Below are 23387 nucleotides of genomic sequence, written 5' to 3'. Positions count from 1 at the left end.
TCACTATTGCTGGATTGGAGGGAAGCATTATGGCTTTAGATGAACAGGTTTTCCTTTTAATGTGTAGAGCACATTGGGGTGAAGTGCTGAGAAAGACAGGTGCTAGACAATGGAATAAACCTGTTACCTGCTTTTTTTAACATAATTCTGTCTATAGAAACACTGTTGTATGAAGCATAAAGTGACTATGTTGACATTGAAAAATCAAAGTACTTTGGAAAACAATCTATGTTCACTACCTGCCTCTAAAAGGACTGAACGTTTTATGAAATACCTCTTGCTTCTTTGTGAAAATTACTGGTGGTTTAAGTTGTGTGTGCAGTTTTAAGAAACACAATTTTTTATGCTGTCATTTAAGGTAATTCTTAAACACACATTCTCTAAGCAGATGAGACGCTGAGTGGGTCAGGGGAGGAGACGAGCATCTCATACCTCTCTGGGATGGCGGCTGGGCCAGTGGTCATCTCTTCACGCCTAGAGGCTTCTGGGAGGGCTGGGAAGGTGTGTGGAGCAAGGATTACAAACACTAATTTCTTCAGGCCACGTTGTCTCCTCAGTGAGGCAGCAGAGGATTTAAAGGTGAGCAGAGCTATCTCTTTTGCTGCATGTAAAGCTCTGTGCTGTGTATGAGAAACAACCCTGAGTCCTTTTTGGCAAGTATTCCTTAACAGGCCTCACAGATATCTGAAACCAATTCTGACCCACTCTGGTCCTCCGCTGACCACAACGTTACCCGAATGGTGTGGCCCAATTTCCAGACTGCTCACCAGTCCTCAGGCCTATGGGGTGAGTACATGTCCAGAGCTGGGCAGGCGTGGTGAATACTGGTGAGCCCAGGAATCATGAGGCTATCTATGCCTTCCCATCTTGAGGAGGAAGAGCTTTTTAAAATTGATACACCAAAAAAGCTTTTCTCTTTTCTGTTGTTGCTGATGTGGGCTCAATCTCCTTTAAAAATGCATTTTTTTATTGTTACCAGTATTTTTAACCATAAAATGAATTTAGAAAATGTAAGAGAACTAATGTGTCCTCAAAAAACTGCTGTGTTTAGAGGTTTTGAACATATAGAGCCTGTGCTGTATAGCTCAAGGGAATGGAATTAAAAAATGCTAAAAAGTGATTAGAATCATTAGCAGCAGCAGGTCTGAGTGTCAGGGACTGCAAAAGAACAGAATTGTGCCATCTGAGGCTCCTATTCCATTTGTCCAGCCAGCCCCCTGGTGTACATGGAAAAATGCATCTCTGATGCATTCAAGGCTCAACAGTTGAAGGCAGTGGTTTTCAAAGCCTGGTCCCCAGACCAGCAGCTCAGCATCACTTGGGAACTTGTTGCAAGTGCGGATTATCAGGTCTCAACACAGACACTCCAAGGTTAGGGCCCAGCATCTGTGCTCTGAGGAGCCCTCCAAGTGATCCTTGCACAGGCTACAAACCTGTGGGCCTGCAAACCAGGGGCCTGGTCACCCAGCCAGGGATCATCCTACAAGCAATTCTCCATGGTCTTCCCAAAGCAATAAAAGAAGGGTTGATCACGGGATTCTGCTAACTCTTAAGTCCTCTCAAATCCCTTAGATATCAATTCAAGAAACCCGCTGAATTTTATTTTAACTCTCTTAAACCAAGGAGGTTGTGTTATGGTGTCAAGTCTTCAATGCCAACTCAGGGAAATGCTTCCCCATGCCCACAAAGATGGGAAAGGCAGTACCTGCTGTGGGAGAAACTCCAGCCCAGGCAAGGCAAGGCAGATAGAAAAAGGAAAACAAACACCCTATTTTCTTACTTACATGATAGGACTGCCATTGCTTTCTGCCTTAAGCATGAAGTGACCTCTCTCTCCTCCTCTTTGTCTCTCCCTTTCTCTCAATGTCTCTCTCCAAAACTCCAGGACCATCTAAAGGAGGATGATGTGGAATGTATTGTGAATCAGGATGAGCTAGCCATGAGTTACCAGGAGCAATCCACCTTACCCTGCAGTCCTCCTGCCAGGCTGGGTCTGGACAAGAAAGCTTCACCGCAGACTCCAAACAAGGAAAATATTTATGAGGGGGACCTTGGCCTAGGAGGCTATGAACTCAAACTTGAGCAAACTCCGGGTCAATCCCAGGGGAATTAATGACCATGAACAGTGCAAATTAATTACAAGGCATGCAGGGCTCACTGAGGAATACAAACCAAGATGATGAGGCAGCACGGAGAAGAGACTGGAAAATGTATTAAGGTCGTAAATTGGACAGAATCAAACCCTTGTCATATGTATCCTCTGGTGCCTGAAGAAATGAGAATTTATTATCATTCCTCTATATTATGCAACTGAATTTCAGTTTTGACAGCAACCATTTTCATTAATGAATCGGGCAGGTGGGGAGGGTGGAGGAGGCGGGAGTCGGGAGCCTCGCTGCTGTGGGGACGAAACACCGTGCTGTCTGCAGGTGTTTCTTCTCTGTGTGCAGCTGCCCGGGCCCTTCACATACACTCTGGAGTTTATTCCCTTCATTGGTGGAAGTTTAAAAATGAGAAAAAGAGTTTCTGAGCATAAACACACCGCTCCTAAGCTGGAGGAAATACCCAGTTATTTAGCAAGTGATAAGTTTTGTATTTTTAGGACCTAGACTCCTGCTCGCTCTTAATGATCCCAGGGCTATTTGCAGCACCCAGCTAAGTGCTTGATACCACTGCTGATTGCCTCACAGAACCCACACCACGTGGGGCACCACTGTGCTCACGGGTGTCCTTTTCATGCTGTTTCTCCTATTGAACAAAGGGGCTGGTCACACCTGTGTATACCCTGTGCTAGTGGCAGTCTGCTTTCCAGCTTGGTAGGACCTCATTCACAGGAAGACCAGTTTCTTTTCCCCATGCGATGTGTCACCGGAAGAATGAGCCTCTCTGTCCTTGCTTGCATTTGAGTCACTTCTTGGGTCTTTAGCAAGCCCATCTGCCTGGTGGGCAATGAGGTTCCACAGCACAGACTGCTCGCCACATGGCAGAAGGCAGCCAGGAGCCCCAACCTGTCCTCAGATTCCGACACTCACAGCTGCTTAGCAGGAGCTCCAGCGAGAAGAATAGGGCTGCTGAGGCATGGGCCACACCAAGCAGTAGAGGAGGTAGGTAGCATCGGGACTCCCCTTTGTAAGACATGGCTCCTGACCCATGACAGAGACCAACACAAGAGCCTTTAATTCAGCTGCATGACCTGTGCCTTTGAGCTATAAATATACCTCAAGCCTAGCTTTTCTTCAAATACAGATGTCAACATTAGACTCCAAATAGCTGGTTCCAGGTGCCCAGGCTACTGAGTCTTCTTCAGGGAGGTAAGAATGTTGTCTTCCTCAGGCCCAGAGCTTGGAAGTAACATGTGCTTTGCTGACCAGTTGTCAGGCCTTAACCATGAACCATGGTGGAGTCAGACACACTGCTATGCACGTCGATTCTCTTGTTTCCCGTACGGCAGAATCCAGGGGCAAAAACTGTTTTATACTCAGCTAAGGATAAATCTGGTCATTCCAGGTAATTGTAGCAAATGGTAAAGCATGAAGTTTTCTAATTTGACTTAATCCTAATAAAAGTTTGTTATACAGTATGATTGTTTTGGGCTAATGTTTATTTAAGGCATTTTCCCCTGTACTAATTGGCAGTTCTAAGTCCTTACACTTGAAGTAGCGGATGGAGCAGGCCCAGAAAGGCAACAGACAGAGTTGCAGGGATCCTATGACCCAGGAAGAGCCCAGAGAGGCTGACAGACCACATCATCCTTCAGTGATGACAGAGCAGAGGGTCATGCCAGGCTGGGAGGAAGTGCCAGGGAAGGGGCAGCCACCTAAAGCAGGGTAGACAGCACCCCCCCCCCCCCGACCATGGGCAACCAGAACCATGAGGCACTTCCAAAAGAGGGAGGAGATAGTAGAGGGAAAGGAAAGAAAGGCCTACATAAGAGTTCATCTTATCTCTGCCCTTATAATGTGAAAAGAAGAAATGAGAGCTTGGTGTTTTGTTTCTTTCCATTTGTGCAGAGAAAGACACCAGGGAAAGAGGAAATCCCCAAAACAGACTCACATTAGTGGCCGCAGAAGTGAAGAGAGGGGAGAGAAATGTGACATACCAGGTGGAAATGAGATGGGTGAGGAGGGGAGACACACAGTCTAAACCCAGCACCAACTCCCTAAGAGGACAGAGCAAAAATAGCCCCCTGTTCCACAGGCAAAGCCCCTTTCCTGCCTAGAAAAAAATTCTCTTTCCAGCTAGACATTGTCAACTATCGCCAGCAAGGATAATGAGGGGCTGGGCCACTCATTCCAGCTCACTGCAGGCAGGCACTGTGAGTTCAAGGAAATTCTGCCCTGCCCGATCTGTAGAACGTATTCCAGTTTCAAGACGTGACTACCAGCCTCCTTCCCTCTGAATCAGCCCAAGACCCAAACAGAGGCTAGTATCCCAGTTAGTAGTTCATAAAACCAACTTCCCCTTTTGCTCCTGTTGGGAAGAATAGTAATTTATAATCTTAAGAAATGTTCTGTGCTTTGATTAGCAGCATCAGGACTGTGAAATTCAAACTTATTATTTAACATCAGTTTCTAATAAATAATAAAGTCAAAGGGGCTTTATTCAAACTACTAACACTTCCACTAATTATTAGAGCTTTAAACAGGACTCTAACTGACTTCCTTACGCTTCTTACCATGTGTACATCATACACATTCATACGTGTGCACGAGCACAGTTCCGCTGGCGGTCAGGGTCCCTGCTGGAGTTTCTGCACTGCGCCCCTGTCACTCGATGCATGTTTGAGCAAGTCTGAAGCCTGGTGGCAAGTGCCATCAGGTCTTTATTCATGCAGTTTCTAGACTATTTTTGGAGGGCCACCTAATATAAAACAAAGCTGAAAATGTAAATACCCTTTGACCCACCAATTTCATCTGCAGAACTTTTATTCTAGACATTTGAGAATATTATGCATATAAACGGTATTTATTAAAACAACTGAATTGCCATATCCTGGTTAAATAAAATGGAGCAACCATATTATGGAATAGCATCATATGTACTGATATGGAATAATCTCTAAATATGCTGTTAAATAAAAATAGCAAGATGCAGAGCAAAGCGGATGGTATGCTACCAACCTAGAAGATTAAAAAAGAAAGTGTTAGTATAATTGCCTCCAAAGAACTAAGGAGAGACTTAACTTTTCACTTTTGTACCCTTTGGGGTTTGTATCATGTAGATGCATTATTTATTCTAAAACAAATTAAATAGTAGTCACAAGATCCCTATGAAATAACTCATCGAATTAATGAGCTACAACAGGAAATGGAGTAAAACTGGGAAACTTGTTCTTTTTCACCATGATCTTTGAGACTTTGGGAATGCAAAGTGTAGTACCAATAACACCAATAGTTTCTGGGTGAATTCATTTCCATCATTCACACATTAACACAAACTATTTGAAATGTTTTTGACATTTAAAGAAAAATATGACTCAGTCTTATCTATTGAATATTTAATAGAAGACAGACAGCTGAGAAACAATTGTTTCCTTATAAGATACCAAACCATATGATAAAGCTATAGTAACCAAAACAGTGTGGAACTGACCAAGAAATAAGCAAACAGATCAAGCAAATCTACTACAAAGTACAGACACAAATTCATGAATATATATACATATTTTTTAAAGATTTTATTTATTTATATTTAGAGAGGGAAGGAAGGGAGGGAGGGAGAGAGAGAGAGAGAGAGACATCAATGTGTGGTTGCTGGGGGTTATGGCCTGCAACCCAGGAATGTACCCTGGCTGGGTATTGAACCTGGGACACTTCATGAATATATTTAAAAAATAGTTCATAAAAATTTCAATTTGGATATGAGGATGAAGGGATTATTATTTAATAAATAATGTACAATTGACTTACAATTTGGGAAAAGATTAGCCCAAAAGATTAACCCTCTAACATACACAAAACTAAATTCCAAGTAATTTAAACAACTAAATGGAAAACATAAAACTATAGGATAAAAAATATGGAATATGGAAATATGGAACCAGGACATATGATCACTCTTCCTGAGAATGACACAAATTACAAAGAAAGATAAATTTCACTGCACAAAAATATGAAATTTTTGTGACTAAATACAAAATATGGAAAAGGTTTAAATGGAGAGAAAATATGTACACATATATTTTATTGATATATGTATGTATATGTGTATCAAACTAAGGATTATTCTTCAAAATACACAAAGAACTCTTACCAATGCATGAGAGTAGAGCATAAAACTACCAAATACACAAATATATCAAGAATATATAGAAGCAAAAATATATATACACATTTTATCCAGACTTCTATTTTCAGGCATTTCTGTAAAAATGAAATACTTGGCATTTATGCCTAAGGAGGATTATAAAATGATATTCATTGTGGCACTATTCTTGCAAAATAATGGAGGAAAAAATATCCATCCACAGCAGAAGAGTAACTAAACTACAACACACCTATATTAGGAAATTCTCTACAGCAATTATACTCTGTGTAGAGATGGGTCTACAGGTATGTACTCACATGGAAGTATTTCCAACATAAATTGTTAGTGAGAAGAACAGCCTGAATGATCCACAGCAGACTGGTAACCAAAAAGGGACGACTGGATCAGGAGGGCCTTTGGTTTATGCACATTGTTTTTAATTCTACAGTGATGCCGTGTTCCTGTATGGTCGATTCTGAGCATGGCTCTGGGGGAGGGGGAGAATACATTGTCAAGGAAGGCTCCAAGGAATCAGTTACATTTGAATGACGTCTTGAAAGACTTTAGTTAAAGGATAACTGATGTTTATCAGATGTCAATGAAGCAAAATCTTGATGTAAGTACTTGTGAGATTAGCAAAGAAACATTCAGGTGCATGTTATTCAGAGCAGGGCACCTGTTAGACTAGGTGAGGGGAAGATTGCAAGGAGGAAGAAGCTTACCTATGGAAGGTTCCAGGTATCTCCCAAATATCGCCCATCATTCTGTCATTCACTCAGTTTGACAAACATTTATTAAACCCTTGCAATGTGCTGCTGATAATCTAGGTTAGACAGTGCCATTATCAACATCACTAATGGGAAAACTAAGATGGGACGGATAAGCAACAATAGAGTTCAGTAAGCACATTAATTTGGAGCCATCTTTGCCCATCTCCTCACTTCATCACACAGATTGATTAGTCTTGGGAATGAGTGGGGAGGAGCAGGGAGGCCCAGCAAGCCAGCCTTCAGGGAAGGGAGGGGAAGGGAAGGGAACAGAAGGGACGGAACCATCTAAACTGCAGCGCATAGCAGACCTGACAAGTGAGGGGGCTACATGGCAGGTCTGACCAGCTAAGTGAACTGGAAGTAACCACACAGGATGGTCTGATTTTAAATTCCTAACTGGGCAGGTCATGGTGGGTAGTCCCAGGCCTTTAGCTTCCTTACCAAAGGCCAATCCTTACCTTAAGTGGGCCTATCGATTGTCCTTATGCATCTAGGACAACACACCTCTGAAATGTCAAAGAAATTTTCTTTTTCCAAACCCATCAGAGGCACAACCACAGGCACCAGGGCACAAAAACATGAAGCTCCTCATTTTTATCTTATTGCCTGTATAGCATCTCTATTTACCAAACATGTGAGGATTCTCATATCACAACTTTGTGACCAAATATCTAGATTCCAGACCCTTCTGCAATCTGAACTCTGACTATGCTCTCGGGTGACCAGGCAGTTTTGCAGATTAAATTCTGTGACTCTGTCCACCTGATGAACTGTATTCCATGCATTGTCTGATGCACCACAAAACTAGTTTTATTAGTTTATTTTGCAGTCTCCAAGGGAAACTGTGTGAGCCCCCTCCTCTGCAGACCAGGCCTTATGACTCCAAATGTTGGCCGTATCCCTGACTCTTCCTGCTGACCACCAGTCAACCAAAACTAATCATTGTTATGATCTCACAGCCCCACTTGCTGACTACAGATCCAGCAACTGCTGAAGTTCCAGTTGCCCTCACCAATCAGAAAATGCATGATTGATATAAGGTTATGGCCTTGGTTCCCTAGAAACCCACCCCTTTGATCTGATTACTTCCTTATAACTCTTGCCTTTACAACCATTGCCTTGTTTTCCCCACCTTAGAGGATGTCTTCAGTCCAAAGGCTACATTCTCTGATTTGCAAATATCAGAATAAAACTCTCTTTTAAATTCCTATAAGAGTCCTTTGGAACTTTTGTTTACAAATGTTAATGTTCACTCTCTTGTATCCACCAATGTAAAAGAAGTGGGTATCAATTCAGTTTTCCTTTTATCCAGTCCTACAGATTTTCTCACTTTGCTTTTTCCTGCCTCCTTAATCTACCACCAGTGGATTCTATGTGACCTTCCTTACATTTTCTCCTTTAATTCTACGAATTCCTTGAGCACTGACAGCAGGTTGGTAGGACCCCATCTATAAAAGCAGTTTAGCCCATGTTTCTGTCTGGCCATATTTTCGGACCTTCTAACTCAGAATTTAGCAAGACTAATACTGAGGACATGAAACTTTTCAGGTTATCTTTTAGGAAGATTTTGCCATTTTTTTCCTTTATTTTTATACTTAAGTACAAGACAGTTGTGCTCCCAGTGTCCTGATTTTTTATTACAGTATCTGCAAATGTCTAAAGGCAAATTAGGAAGGGGTCTGAATGGACTTTGATTTTTGTTCTAATTTCTGGCCTTTCATCTGACTAAGAGAATCTTTGTGACTATTACAACAATATAAGAGCTGCCTTAAAAAATTTCTTTCTTTTCAATTTAGAAGTTCTTCCAAATAGAAAGAACCCATTGTCTAGCCTTGACACTAGGCTCTAGAGTGACTCAAATCAATACTTGGATGCAAGAAGCACCCCCGCAGGAGAATGCACTTACTCCTTGAGTTAGCCTAAGAAAGATGGGGAGCCCTGTCTTTAAACAACTGTTTTAAAAAACAGGGAGTCATGTCTTTCCCCTCTTGAACAGAATAAAGTTAAAGATTCCCGAAACTTTGACCCACAGCCTATTCAGCTGCCCACTGCACGCATGCATGCCGTCCTACTGGTGGCAATGGCAGACCATCTCTGGGAGGAATGGGATAGACAGAAAACTCCCTAAGAGCTTGCCATGGCTGGGGAGAGAAGTCCAAGCTCTCAGGACATATAACAAGACAAAAGGAAAGAAACCAGACAGAGACAAAGAAAAGCGAAACCTATGAATACTCATCCAAGTAATCAAGAGTTATTGGGTTAGCCCACTACCCCATGCCCACCCTGTGGAGAATCATCAGAACCGTTTACATGACCACTCCTGTAGTGAAGAAAACCCACGTCCTCTGTGTGGTCCCCTCACACATTGACCTGTGTAGCCAATACAATACTGTGGAGACAGCAGTACCTAATCATAAAAGACATTGCAAATTCTGCCTTCCTCTCCCAGATCCTCACTCTGGTGGAAACCAGTTGCCCCATCCTGAAGACACTCAGTCATGTGGAGGTCGTGTTACAAAGAACTGAGGTTTTTACCAACAGCCGGCACCAACTGCTCAGCCAGGTGAGTGAGCCACCTGGGAGTGAATTCTCCACCAGCCAGGCTTTCAGATGACTGCAGTCCCTGTTGATGTCCTGACTGGCACTTCACGAGAGACTGAGCCAGAACCACCCAATAAGCCACCCTCAAATTCTTGATCCATAGAAACTGTGAGATAGTAAATGTTTACTCTTGTTTTAAGCCATTACATTTTGCAATAATTTGTTATGCAGCAATAGATAATTCAAATGGAAACTTCCCATACAGATACAAAAAAATTCTGTAGCTATCTATGCCTTTAAGTGCACTTCTTTTCCTAGAAGAGTAGAATCTTTTGTTTAATGATAATGGCCTTGGAATACCTGAGATTTTGCTATCCTAGTCTCATCACACATAGACATGGCCTCCCCTGCCCAGATCCACAGATGGCAGTGATGGTGGAGCAGCAGTAACCACACACCTTCTGATCAGAGTCCGGTACTCACCCAGGGGCCCCACAGCAGGGTCCAGGATGGAAGGAGAAACAATGTTCAGACTCACCGAGCTATCTGCTGCATGCAGTCAGGGAATACAGAGGTGAGAAAACTGCCCCTGGCTTGGGAGCACCAATGTGGACATAGGGCAAAATGAAAACAGCGGTCTCTTGTGTAATCCATAGCAGAGTTGGGCTTAAGAAGAACCCTAAAAGGAAAAGCAATATAGCAGCAGGTCTCCATCCTGGCTGAACATCGAACAGACCTGCAGAGCTTTATAAACTGCTGCTCCCTGGGTCCCACCCCCAGCAATTCTGACTTAATTGATCTGGGCTGTGATCTGAATGTCAGGCTTTCCTAAATTTTCCCCAATGATTCTAACATGCAACTAATATTGAGAATCACTAGATTACAGGGACTTCATAGAGGGGAGAGGTGTCATCCAACACAGAAAATCATCATGGGCTTCCCAAAGGACGCAGTGTTGGAGACGAGCTATAAAGGCTGGGGAAGCTAGGAGGACATTCCAGTGAAAGAGAAAGGCAGGAGTGAGCTGCAGTGGCTGCGGGAAGGGGGGCCTCCCGGCCTGCAGGTGGTATCACGTTTGCTGAGGCCATAAGGAATGTATTTGGAAAAGGAAAATGGGAGGTGACAGGGATGGTGCTATCATTTGTGTTCTGATTCTCAACCCTCGGGCTATCACTGCACGCATTGCAGAGGCCACTGCTTGGCTAGAAAAGCACTAACTCACAAAACCCATGAATCATCAAGTTGTAAATCCCTGGCATGCAACACATTTGGGGTATCATTTATAGAGAGCCACAGCTGCTGCCTGAACAAAAGAAGAAAAAATAACTGCTCCCTTCAAGCCCTGTGACCATGCAACGTCATCCACCAGATCATTCACATTGTCTGCTTTTCATAACACTAGATCCTAAGATGACAACTCCATCAGAATTTGGTCTGACTTTGGCTCGTCAACCTTGGCTGTGGGTCTCCAAGTGTATCCCTTTTCCTGGTGAAAACTTCACCTAGAGCCACCCCTGTCCCCATCCTCTGCACCAGCTAGAAATTAACAGATGATAATTGCTTCTGTCAGGGATTGACAATTCAGTTAGTGTGGATTGCCATCCTGTAAGACCTGCAATGCTGCAGTTCTTTATTTAGAAAGTACACCCTCCTGATAATCCATCTTCATCAGAAGAAGGATGCCCGGAGCAGTGCTTCCCAAACGTTAATGTGCATTTGAATGCCCTGAAGGTCTTGTTAAAATGCAGGTGCAGATTCTGAAGCTCTGTGGTGGAACCTACATTGATAGCCAGCTCCCAGGTGATGCCGATCTACTGATTCCCAGACCACTCTGAGGACTCAGGGCCACAGCAGTGTTCTCAAGCTTGGGACTTAGTAAACAGGTGGTCTTTAACTATCCGTCAGGGGGTCTGTGTGCGATGTCAGAGACAAAGTGGCAGAATCATTTGATTCTGTCATGAAATATTAACTGTGATTTTCTTTTTTTATATTTTTATTATATTTTTTCCATTACCATTTAGTCCCCATATAACCCCTCTCCTCCCCATGGACAACTGTGTGTCCATGTCCATGAGTCCTTTTTCCTTTTTGCTCAATGACTCCACCCTCTATCCTCCATCCCCCCCTTAGTTTTCAGCCTGTTCTCTATCTGTGAGTCTGTCTCTATTTCGCTTGTTAGTTCAGTTAGTTCATTAGATTCCACACATGAGTGAAATAATTTGGTATTTGTCTTTCTCTGACTGGTTTATTTCACTTAGTATAATGTTATCCAGGTCCATCCATACTATTGTAAAGGGTAAAATTTTCTTTTTTATAGCCGAGTAGTATTCCATTGTGTAAACGTCCCATAGTTGTTTTATCCACTCATCTACTGATGGACCCCTGGGTTGCTTCCATGTCTTGGTGATTGTTAAGTAACACTGCAATGAACACAGGGATGCTTATGTTCTTTCAAAGTAGTGTTTTGATTTCCTTCGGATAAATTCCCAGAAGTGGGATAACTGGGTCAAAAGTCAGATCCATTTTTTTTATTTTTTGAGTTGTCTCCATACCATTTTCCACAGTGGCATCACTGGTCTGCACTTCCACCAACAGTGCAAAAATGTTCCCCTTTCTCCACATCCTCGCCAGCACTTGTTGATGGTTGATTTGTTCATGATGGCCAATGATATCTCATTGTCATTTTAATATGCATTTCTCTGATGATTAATGATGTTGAGCATATTTCCATATGCCTGTTGGCCATCTGTATGTCCTCTTTGGAGAAGTGTCTATTCAAGTCCTTTGCCTATATTTTAACTGCATTTTTTTTGATGTTGAGTTTTCTTATACCACACACAAGAATAAATTCAAAATGTATTAAAGACTTAAATGTTAGACCTGAAATCATAAAAATCGTAGAAGTAAACATAGGCAGCAAAATATCAGACATTGTTAGTAGCAATATTGTATCAGATACATCTCCACAGGCAAGGAACACAAAAGAAAAAATAAACAAATAGGACTACATCAAACTAAAAAGTTTTTGCACAGCAAAACAAAACATCAACAAAATAAAAAGACCATCAGAGAATAAGGGAACATATTCACAAATACATCTGATAAGGGGTTGATATCCAAAATGTATAAAGAACTTAACTGTGATTTTCACAGAAATCCTTCTATTTTTAACGTTTGTTCCTGTCTGGTATGGACAGTATTGGTCAGTTGGCCCAGATCCTCTTCAGTTGGCCAATGTGCAGTTAACAGGGCACAGCTGTATTTTCTCCTTCTAACAGGCATTACTCTGTACCTATGTCAAATATGCCTTCATGTGGGCTTTTATAGAGATTTTGGTTTTAGTCTTAATGAAAGGAAAATCATGTGCAGCCAATTTTCAGAGGCAGAAAGCTGACTTCTAAACAGATCACTCCAGCTGCCATGTTGCAAATAGACTTTAGGGCAGTAATGCTGGGAATAAGGCATTTTGGTAAGCTATTACTGCATAACAAACAGCTACAAAATCTCAGCAACTCAAACAGTAAGCATTTATCTAGCTCAATTGTCTGGGAATCATTTGGGGGCCTGGGGATCCAGGCTGGATCCCACTGGGGCAAAACCACTAGGGTTAGGCCTGCTGCTCACGAGTCTTCTGTGCTTTGACTCACCAAAATAGTCTGTCAAGGGGGAAGGGGCTCAAGGAGTGTTTTAAGTGGCTGATAATTTCACTTCATGACTCCTGATGCCACCAGAGACCATTTCTATAACAAATCACTTCAACTGTGTTTCTCAAGTTACATATCACACTTGTATATTCAATGTCTTCAACAGCCTGAACCTATCACTCTAGAGGTGAAATAACATATTTTTATTGTTGAAATAAGACATCAGGATTTTCTAAGCAACACACTGTCATGCAGACAACTCCATTCCTGGAAGTGACTATTTTCCAAAATGATCTTCTTCCCTTCTAAGAGGCAGAAACATATGGTCTATTAATGGGCATAGTTGAAAGCTGTATCTAAACATTACAAAAGAATGTGAAGAAAACTTACAAATACAACCAAAGAATAAATAAGGAATTCATTTGCTGCCACCTTTCTTGTTGAAACGCCCATCTTTCCACCGCACCACCTGTTAATGGACAGAGGGGCTGGCGGGCCCTGAGACAGCAATGAGGGCACCCTCTGGAATCTCGGGTCGTGTTCTATTCCGATATCCAGAACTGTGTGAAATAGCCATCCTACATGTGCTTCCATTACCAGAGATATAGTTATAAATTAGGATTTTCAGATTTGGAGGAAGTACAAACTACACTGGACAGGGAAACTCCTCTGTGGTTCAAAGTCTCACCCACGGCACCAACCTGGTATACAGACCTGCATACAGATGTGGACACATCAGTAAAGGGTAACAGGCCACATCATGTTGTTCTTAATTTCTAATGCAGTTTTAATACTACTTTTCTAAAAATTGAGTTGCAACTTCTATTAACATGGTGGTCCACAGGTATTTTAAATACCTTCTAGGTATTCTTTTTTTATTATTGTTGTTCAAGTACAGTTGTCTCCATTTCTTCTCCTCACTCCTCCCCACCCCAGCCATCTTCACCTCCCTCCCCTGCTTCTTCTCTCCCCCTTAGTTTTGTCCATGTGTCTTTTATAAATGTTCCTAAAAACCCTCCCCCCTCTACCCCCCCATTATCCCCTTCCACCTCCCCTCTGGTTTCTGTCAGTTTGTTCATAATTTCAATGTCTCTGGTTATATTTTGCTTACTTGCTTGCTTGTTTGTTTTGTTGATTAGGTCACCTAGGTATTCTAATGTCTTGAGGAACATGTGCCAAGGAGCTGCAAGCAAATCCAGTCCAGTCACTCAATTATCACCAGTCAGGTAAGACTAAGTATTTTTGACAAAGAACCTAGGAAAAAGTAGAGGAAGCTTTCCACTGGAAGAAAAAGAATTACTCCTAATAATTTTCAGTCTACAATACCAGGCTGTGCCAATAAGCCCAGCCTGCTATAAGAAAGATGAAACAAGTACAGCCATAAAAACAACGAACTATCCACATTAAAAAGAAAAAACTACACACAAGTCCATTTACCAGCTCAGTTAAGATGACCTCTAGCCATCGCACTTCTTACAATGACAGGTCCTCCCTCCAATATCCACTAGACTTGGCTTTCAGAGGTGGCCTGGAAATGACAGAAGAATTATTAGCTCTTTCTTTCCAGGCATCAGTATTTCACAAGCACTTATCGAGGCTTTAACCTCAGAAGAGCTCCTGCTCTGTGGGATAAACTTTCCTCCATCACATGTAATTAGCCCATTGATGCATCTCCCACACTGTGCCAATCCTGTGGAGGGCAGCATTAGTAGGTCAAGTTCAAGTGATAAAGACAGGTAGCACAGCTGCATAACATGCCAAAGAGCCCTCTGTGGAGACAAGGCTGGGCCTGAGGGTGTCTGAATAACTGTTGATGCCCTGAGATATAGGACAATAGTGTGAACCCCATGGCGTGTGACTAGTGTTGGCAGTGGGGGACAGGGAGCACGTGACTGGGGTGCACCAGCGCAGTTGTTTCTCCTCCTCAACCGTTCACAGGAAGTCCGAACCAAGTGCAGGCAGAGCTGGCCATGGTGAGCGGGAAGAGGGAGACCAAAAGCTGTAACATACACACAGCTCCTGAGATATAGGTGCCAGGAAGAGAAAGAAAACTATTTTTTCAACAATGTTGTTCATTAAACACCATTAAAAGAAAGAAGTCACAACCAACCATTGACATCTGAAATAGCACATGATTGAAGGAAAGTAAGAAATGTGGGTTCTACACCAAGCACAGCTGAGTTCACATGGTTCCACTGACCACAGAGAGATGCGGGGGCTAACGCATTGTTGTCAGTTGAGTTGTACCTGAGTGTTTAGATTGTATTTTTCCATTCCAGATTGGTGAAAAACACGGGGATTTTGCACTGTTGCAGAACAGAGAAGCATGACTTGAGTTTTTCAGGTAGTAAAGATGAATTTGTATTTTTTTAACAGTTCTAATCCAATTTCAACACTTACAGTCCCCTCCTCAATTACAAATTTGGTGGGAAAAAAAGGAAATGTGATCTCTGTCTCTCTCACAGGCATCCTTGCTCTGCCAGTGGGTGGGTTTCCCACAAGGAGACTAGGCAGCCCCACTCAAAGTGAAACTCTCATCACACATGTAGATAAAGCACGGGAGTGACCATGGTACCCAGCAAACATTCAGGAATAAATTTGCCCTCTGAGACACCACCTGTAAAACTCATACATAATGCATGAGTCCAGCCATCTGTGGAAATAAACCAAAAGATTGTAAATGTGTGACTGAAGAGATTGGGAATATTGAAAACTCAATCAAGGGGATCAGGGTATAATTTCAAAGCAACAAAACCAAACTGCAGTTGTAATTTAGAAAAATAAATGCTAATCAATTGTATTGTGCCCAGTTTAAAAACAGACTCTGGAACACAAAAGTGAGTGGAGGGCCTGTGGCTCACAAAGAGACAGAGAGGAAGCTCAGAAACCCCGTCACCGTCACCGGCAGTGTTCATCCAGACCCATTGGTCTCGGTGGCAGAGACAAGGCTGGAATCACAAGGAAGTTTACTCTGCTGTGGCACAGGGCTGACGCATCAGACCTGTTTCTGGCAGAGGCAGGCTGGCTCTCCAAGGGTCTTCAGGGCCACCACAGGTGAGGAGGAGGGACCCTTACCCCTGATGCCGCTCAAATAGCTCCTCCTTTACAACTCCCACATACTGGACTTCACCAAATAGTTCTTTTTAAAAACATGTCTCTTTTAAAAACAGCTGTTCTGAATTAAATGCACCCAAAACTCTTTTATATATTACTACTTCCCTTTGCTCTGACTTCATGGCTACTAAGCAAGCTTCTGGTGATAATTCTTTGTCCCTAGTGAAGGGAAGAAGACTCCCCAATGGCAAGTATAAATACCAGTCACCAGCATTAAATATGCCCAATTATGAATGTATAAAATCCAGTTTAATCATCAGCCCCTTCTGAGTTTAATGGGCTCCAATAACACTGAAGTCACATTCCAAGTGAAGTCACCCTCTGGTCCAGCTGAGGCTCAGTCCCAAGATGAACTCACCACCCTCCGGGCCCCACTAACCCAGTGGGAGCTGGCCTGCCACTGCTATCTTTGAATTACAACACCAGCATGAATTAAATGGTTAACTTTGTATTAGTTGACTGACAACCACTCTTCTTATCACAGTAAAACCCAGTGATAGAGTAAGTGAACAGTTGTTGCCAGCAGTTGCTCAGGCAGGGGGTGGGGGTGGAGGGAAGGTCAGGTGATCGATCACTGGTGTGGCACCAGAAGCAAGTGGAGAATACAGGCCTTGTAAGTAAAGAGAGCATTTTTGAGGATGCTCACAAACGAAAAGGTATTCTTTCCCCTCTTAAAGCCAGAGGAACCAGGAAACCCACATAGGAGGCTCAGGGGAAGTCATTTGTACATCTTGGCGAACATGATACTGAAACGCCAAGCAGCACGTATTCACAGAAGGCCTTTGCTGGAAAAACAGTCCCTCCAGCATCTAAACTTCGGTGTGGAAGATTGCTGCTACAAGTTACCACAAGTTCAGATGCACCCAGACAACACAGCTTCTTATCCTGCAGTGCTAAAGGTCGGAAGTCCAAAGCTAGTCTCACTGGCCTAAAGCCAAGGTGGCAGCTGAGTTGGTCCTTGCGGAGGCTCAAAGGCAAGCCTGTATCCTTTGCCTTTTTCTGCTCCTGGTGGCTGCCAAGCTCCTCAATTCACCACCCTTCTTGCATCCCTCCTACCTCTCACCTCCGTCATCAGAGCTCCTTCCTGACTCGGAGCCTCTTTATCCTCCTCTTACAAGGACCCTGTGGACACAGGGTACCTGCCTGGATAACCAGAATGCTCTCCCCAACTCCAAACCCCTAAGTGCTAACTCACACGTAAGTGCCCTTTGCTGTGTCAGGTAACACACACACTCACAGGTTGCAAGCATCAAGACGTGGGCCTTGTGGGAGCTATCGTTCAGCCTACCCCAAGCATTATAGCCATGCATGGTATTAAAAGGTAAACTGTGGTGTATTAAAAAAGTTTAAGAGTTTATTTAAATTAAAACCTATTCTAATTAGTTAGGAATGTTCTGACAGCTGCTCAGGGAAAGACTTAAGTGTAGAAGCTAAGAGAGAAAATTGTATGCTTGGCCACAGTTTAAAGCCTAGTTGGCGTTTGTGGTTGGTTCTCCTTGGCATTTTCATTTCACCACCCTGAGGCATCTACGGGCTTAGATTTGGCTCTGCCTATGAATGCCACCATAGCATCAGAGCCACCTCAGCCTAATGGCCTCCTTGTTCAATTCCTTTAACAGCTGGAGCGGGAGTAAATGGCACAACTGAAATGCAACTGACCAGCCTTGCACACTGAGCTCCAGGTGGCTGCCTTCTAAGACATAGATGATGCTTTCTCGCTTGGACATGGACTGTGGCTTAGAAGATGGCACGTCTGGAGTGGACTGGCACAGATAAATGTGGGACGAAAATCACCGCAGGGCATTAGCACAGATCAGCAGCACGGCCAGCACTGGCACAGCATAAGAGAGAATACTAATAGGACCCGCAAACAGCCCTGATCCCAGCCAGGGGCACATATTAGCAACTAGTAATCAACACCAGATGCTCAAATACGAGGGGCAGCCGGTATGATTAGGAACTGTGTGGGTTTATTTTACAATATATAAGCTGATGAAAGCTGTGCTCTACATTGTGTTCTAATTAGTCATTTTTGCTGTCTTGATGCTAGGGAGAGAACTCCTTTAGATCTTGTTAAGCAAATAACCTGACCAGAGCTCCCAACTAAAGCTGGTGGTTACTATGCCAAGGCCTGAGCTGGGGAGCTCAGGGTCAACACCATGCACAGTCTGTTCCTGTGCAGTGTCTCCCCTTTCAATGTCAGACATGCTGAGAGGCCCTCTTTAGCCCAAAATATCTCCCTAAGCAGCTCCATCACAAGCCTGCAAATGAAGATCTGTTTCATATCAAGCTTGCCTTCCCAAGTGGGTCTAAGTTCAGGTTTTTCTTGTTTTCAGCAGTATAATGATGAATTTAACCTTTTAACTTTTTGACATTTTGTAACACTTCTGAACCTTGGTTTCATCATCTATAGAATATAGATTATAATCTCCGACTTGTAGGTTACTATGATTGTAATGGATGAAGTGAAAATATAGATAGCACTGGGATATAGCACTCAATACATACTACTGTATGATCTGTAAACAGAGGTAATAATATACACAAGACTGTGTAACAATTGAGTGAGATCACATATGTGAAGCACCGACAGTACCTGCATGTAGAAGATGCTCCGTAATGATGCCTTCCCAGACCCTCCTTCCTTGTGCTCTTCACAGTCACTCTATTGGAGAACAATGGGCCCCAAAAAACTGCTGTCAAATGTCACATTTTACCTGAGTCAGCCTCCAACCCTCTCCCATTAGCTTGTCGGCACAGACTCGTGTGTTAGCTGACCTTGCCGCGCACCACTGCCCAGGAGCTCCTTAAGGAAGTCAGACAGGCTAGTCTTAATGGCTGAGACACTGGGGTATGTAGGAAGGTATTCACCAGGGGCCCTTATGAAAGGATCCTGTGAGTGACAGAAGTACAGCTTTAACAAGCTTAAGACTTTCACAGGCTTAGATTTTCCTTAACAAGCTTAAGGCAAGAAATGTTGGTTGAGGAATTTGCTGATTAATATAACAGAAAAGTCTGGAGGGCATATCTGGTAAATATGACTAGATATAGATGCTCAAAATACATTTTCAAGAAGTGTGTCATGTTTGACCTCTTGACTCTTCTTTCTTCTCTTTGGTTTCCCTTTCTCAAGAAGCCTCCCTCTTCATGGTGGCTCTGCTCACTAGCTTAGCAAATTCGGTGGCCGGAGGGAGCCTCTTTCTCAATAGCAAAATCCCTGGGCCAGAATTCATTGGACCAGCTTGGACAAGGTGACCAACACTGTAACAGTCACTAAGGCCAAAGGGATGGAATATGCTCAATGGCCAGGCTTTGGAAATATGTCTACCCTTGGAGCCAAGATATGTGGATATTAGGTGGGAGGGGAGAGTTAGTAACAGCTCCCACCTGAATTCCATGGATTGAGTGGGTAATAAGTAGTTTGCCAAAGAAAAACCACAGTGCTAAGTTTAAAAGAAGCAGAAATAGATGCTGGAGAAACAAGACCTTCCAGTGGACCTAAGGCATAGGGCCCTGGGTTGCCTGGGCAGCGTGGCTCTGGGCCGACATAGCAGGCCTTAGGGATGAGAAGAGCGACATAATTTTTATGTGGCATTGCTGCTTACAGTTCTCCCCCTGTCTGCCTACCAGTAAGTAGATTACCACATTCCCATCAGCCTTTTAAAACAGTCTCTAGAATTCCCATGATTCACTTCCTTTATGATACTTTAGGAGAGCTTACAATTTTAGAGTGTGAATCATGACCTGGGGTCAAACGACTCAGCCTTGCTGCTCGCCCTGGACGGGCCAGCATGGACACGGAGGAGGGCAGAGGGCTGGCAGTTAATGCCTTTGCTCGTAGAGCCTTGTTGTTCAAAGAGTGTTCTGAAATTGAGCAATAAAAATAAAAAAGAATCTGAAAAATCACAGTTTATTGATCACATCATCATGCAGGTCTCACTGAGAGCTGGCCACATTGAAAAAGTCACTCATTTTGTGCCCTGCTCGGTCCTTGATCCCTGGCCGTTCTGCAGGTCCCTCCAAGGTACTGAGTTTCCTACTTAAGAAGAACTTTCTGGAAAGACTCAATAAATTGTTTTACCCACCGCTTTATTTCAAGGACATCTGACAGGTTCAAGAGGCATAATTATACTCAATCCAAAGGCATCCTAACTTGTTCCAATCAGAGTTTACCTGTCCAGGTGCTTTAGAAGACTCCTGAGTGCTCCGGTTTGCTTTGTTTGTCTTGGCCTACTTACAGAGATGTTATATTATGCCTGTAATTCCCGAGGATACGCCAACATTCTTTCTTCAGCATCTGCAGAGTACAGCAAATGTGGCTTGCTTTAAAAATAGAGCGAAGGTTTGACCCATTTTGGCCATGGCTCTACAAAGCCTGGTTTTAAGAATGAAGTGGTTCCTCACAGCATCAGCAAAAGAGCCGAGAACATTGGTTCTTAATCCCATTCATACATTAAAATCATTCAAGGAGAATTTTAAAAAATAACCATGCCTGAGCCTCACCCTAAATCAATTAAATACAAATCTCTGAAGTTGAGGCCTAAGAACTGGAATTTTCATTTGAACATGCAGCCAAGTTAAGAACCACTGCATCAAGACACTCTGGTTCTCGGAGCATCAGTCCGGGTCATCATTTCTGATTCATACACAGGCTGGTGACACCTGGGGAAAGACACCTGCAAGCCTAGAAACCATGAGCCCCATTTGTTTTGTCTTGGGTACCTGAGGATGACAAGTTTATGAGGTCAGCTTTAAAGGAGGCCAAATCTCCTTTGCTCATGGAAGAAAAATAACTGTCTAGTCTCAAACAAGGACAGTGACCGATAAAGGAAGTGTGTCACCTAAACTGTAAAGGGTTGGAGTACAGTTAGCAAAATCTTGTAGTGCCAGCAGGCCAGGGCCTGGGTCTTTGTTCTCCCCAGATTCCGACACTGTTTGATATATGACCTGGGATTCATCTGTTAACCTTCTTGTCAAATTTAGCCACTTGAAGAATGGCCATGACCTTCTTAGCATTTAAAAGACCCGAGACCCATCAAAGAAACAAAAGGCATCAATTCTCATCTAAAAGTTACTTTTTACCCATAATAACTAAACAAAAAGGAAAAACAAGCCATAGGAGCTGTCAGTGGGAGCGAGGGCCAGTCTTCCTGATGAAGGTGCCTTCACCGCCTCCCTGCCGCTTTCATTCTCTGCGTACAGAAATGAGACGAAACTATTAAAAATGCACCAAACTAGGTAGAGATGTGTTAAAATTCCCTCAGAAGGCTGAAAAGAAATAGCTGGAGAATTAAGCTGATCAGAGGTCTCGGGACTAAAATACCTTCAGGATAAATTAGAGATTCAGAAGCCTCAACAATCTGCTAAAATGTATGAAAACCCACAAGCTTTCAAAGGTCAGCCCAGATCTACAGATATCTTCATGCATTGTCAAAATGTCTTTTTGTTATAGAGAAACAGGAAATAACCATAGAAACTGAAGTGGAAAATGTGTTATTAACCCCTACAAGGCCCTTTCACAATAAAAACTGATATGTAAAAACTAAACAGTCACATCCAGTGAGAAAAACTGGGAGTCAGGGCTGACATACCGTAACATTCATCTGCCCAAAGTCCTCGGTGCTCCTAAGTCACGTAGTTGACAAGGTGGACCTGAACGCTTCATGTGACCTTGAAGCATTCAATGAAGCACTAGGGTGCTCCATTGTCAGAACAGAAGGAGACTGGTTAATTCCTCCCAGGCTCAAGGAGCCAACCCTAGTGGGCAACGTTACTTGACTCTGGAGAGCACAGTAAGCGACTGGAGTTCTCCCCACATGCAGACAACTGCGATGGCACACAGGCAGTTCACCTCACAACATAAGGTGCCCCATGGCAAGTACTGATACGTAGATGCCATGTCTTGGAGGACCATCTATCTACCTCCTAGATGTATTCCCATCAAAATGATCTGTTTCTTCCGTTCCTCTGTTCACTCTTTCAGAAAACAGTGTAATTCTATTGTGTGTGAGACTCAAAGCTAGGTATGGTAGATGCAGAGCTTAGTAGAAAATTTCCTTCATTCAAGGCGTGTGGCAACAATTGTCATTAAGGAATGCCTAGCATGCAGTGTACACTGTGGGGGGGGGGGGGGGGGGGAATTTAACTCAGACTGGATGGTACAGCCAGGAGAAGTTTTATGGGAGTGTCAACTGAACTAAAATAAATGACCCAATGAAAAAAATGAAAAAAAATTACCTTAGTAATTGCATTCCAGATAGACGGAAGAGTTTGTGCAAAGCCTACGAATGGTTCATCGATCAAGAAGAGTGTCCCAGGCATTCCATGTGGCTGGAGTGTGGGGAATTGGAAGACAAAAAGAAAGAGATGGGACAAGCCAGCAGGGCAAACCAAATCATGAAGGATTTTACTGGCCTTGTTCAGGGGTTTGGACTTTACACTGAAGGCAATGTGGAGCCCCCATAGGTATTAAACAGTGTTGTGAACAGATAAGAGCAACAGAATGAAGAATGAATTGGAAGATGGAGAAAATGCAAATGAAGAGGACAGTGAGGAAGGCTCATTACAGAAGAACTGTGGAAACCAGAAGGCATCAGGATGAGGGCTGAGGGCTTCAGGACAGGGATGAGGACAGAGGAGCAGCTTGGGCAGAGATGGAGAGTCAGAGAGGGAGTAGGGGATGGTGGTGAGAAAGACACCTTGAAGGGAAAGCACATCTGGGAGAGGACAGTGAGTCCGGTTTTAGTGTTAGTTGCAAGCTGGGTCCAGTCAACAGGTGAATTTGTAAATCTGGGCCTGGGAACAGACGCTTGACCAGCAGTGGAAATCTGAAACCGGACATACAGGTAGATGCGGCCATCTGAGAAAGCATGTTTGTGAGCTGAGAACATGGTCACACGCAGACACCTCCCTTCAGGAACCCACAGGCCGACAGTGATGGAATCTGTAAGAATGCACAAGGAACTGAAGGCCCCGCAAATGCAAAACATAACGTACCAGTGCTGGCTACCACTTACTGCCCAGTTAACAGGTTCCAGACAGTGCTGTGCCTGGGTGTGACCTCATTTCATCT

General features: G+C 43.3%; 1 protein-coding gene across 2 annotated transcripts in view; it reads left to right on the top strand.

The window, feature by feature from the left end:
• The window catches only part of SLC9A9 (solute carrier family 9 member A9), a 540019-nt gene extending 536439 nt beyond the window's left edge, over positions 1-3580 (top strand). For both annotated transcript variants that reach the window (XM_028505205.2, XM_036017879.1), the window contains 2 exons: positions 681-786; positions 1886-3580. In XM_028505205.2, the coding sequence (XP_028361006.1) occupies positions 681-786; positions 1886-2113 (334 nt within the window). In that variant the 3' untranslated portion in view covers positions 2114-3580. The remainder of the gene's footprint in view (positions 1-680; positions 787-1885) is intronic.
• The last annotated feature ends 19807 nt before the right edge of the window (positions 3581-23387 follow it).

The sequence above is a fragment of the Phyllostomus discolor genome, chromosome 2 (genome assembly GCF_004126475.2).
Source record: "Phyllostomus discolor isolate MPI-MPIP mPhyDis1 chromosome 2, mPhyDis1.pri.v3, whole genome shotgun sequence".
Taxonomy (NCBI): Eukaryota; Metazoa; Chordata; class Mammalia; order Chiroptera; family Phyllostomidae; genus Phyllostomus; species Phyllostomus discolor.
The sequence above is the reverse complement of the archived record's forward strand: the minus strand, read 5'-3'. Positions and strand labels throughout refer to the sequence as shown.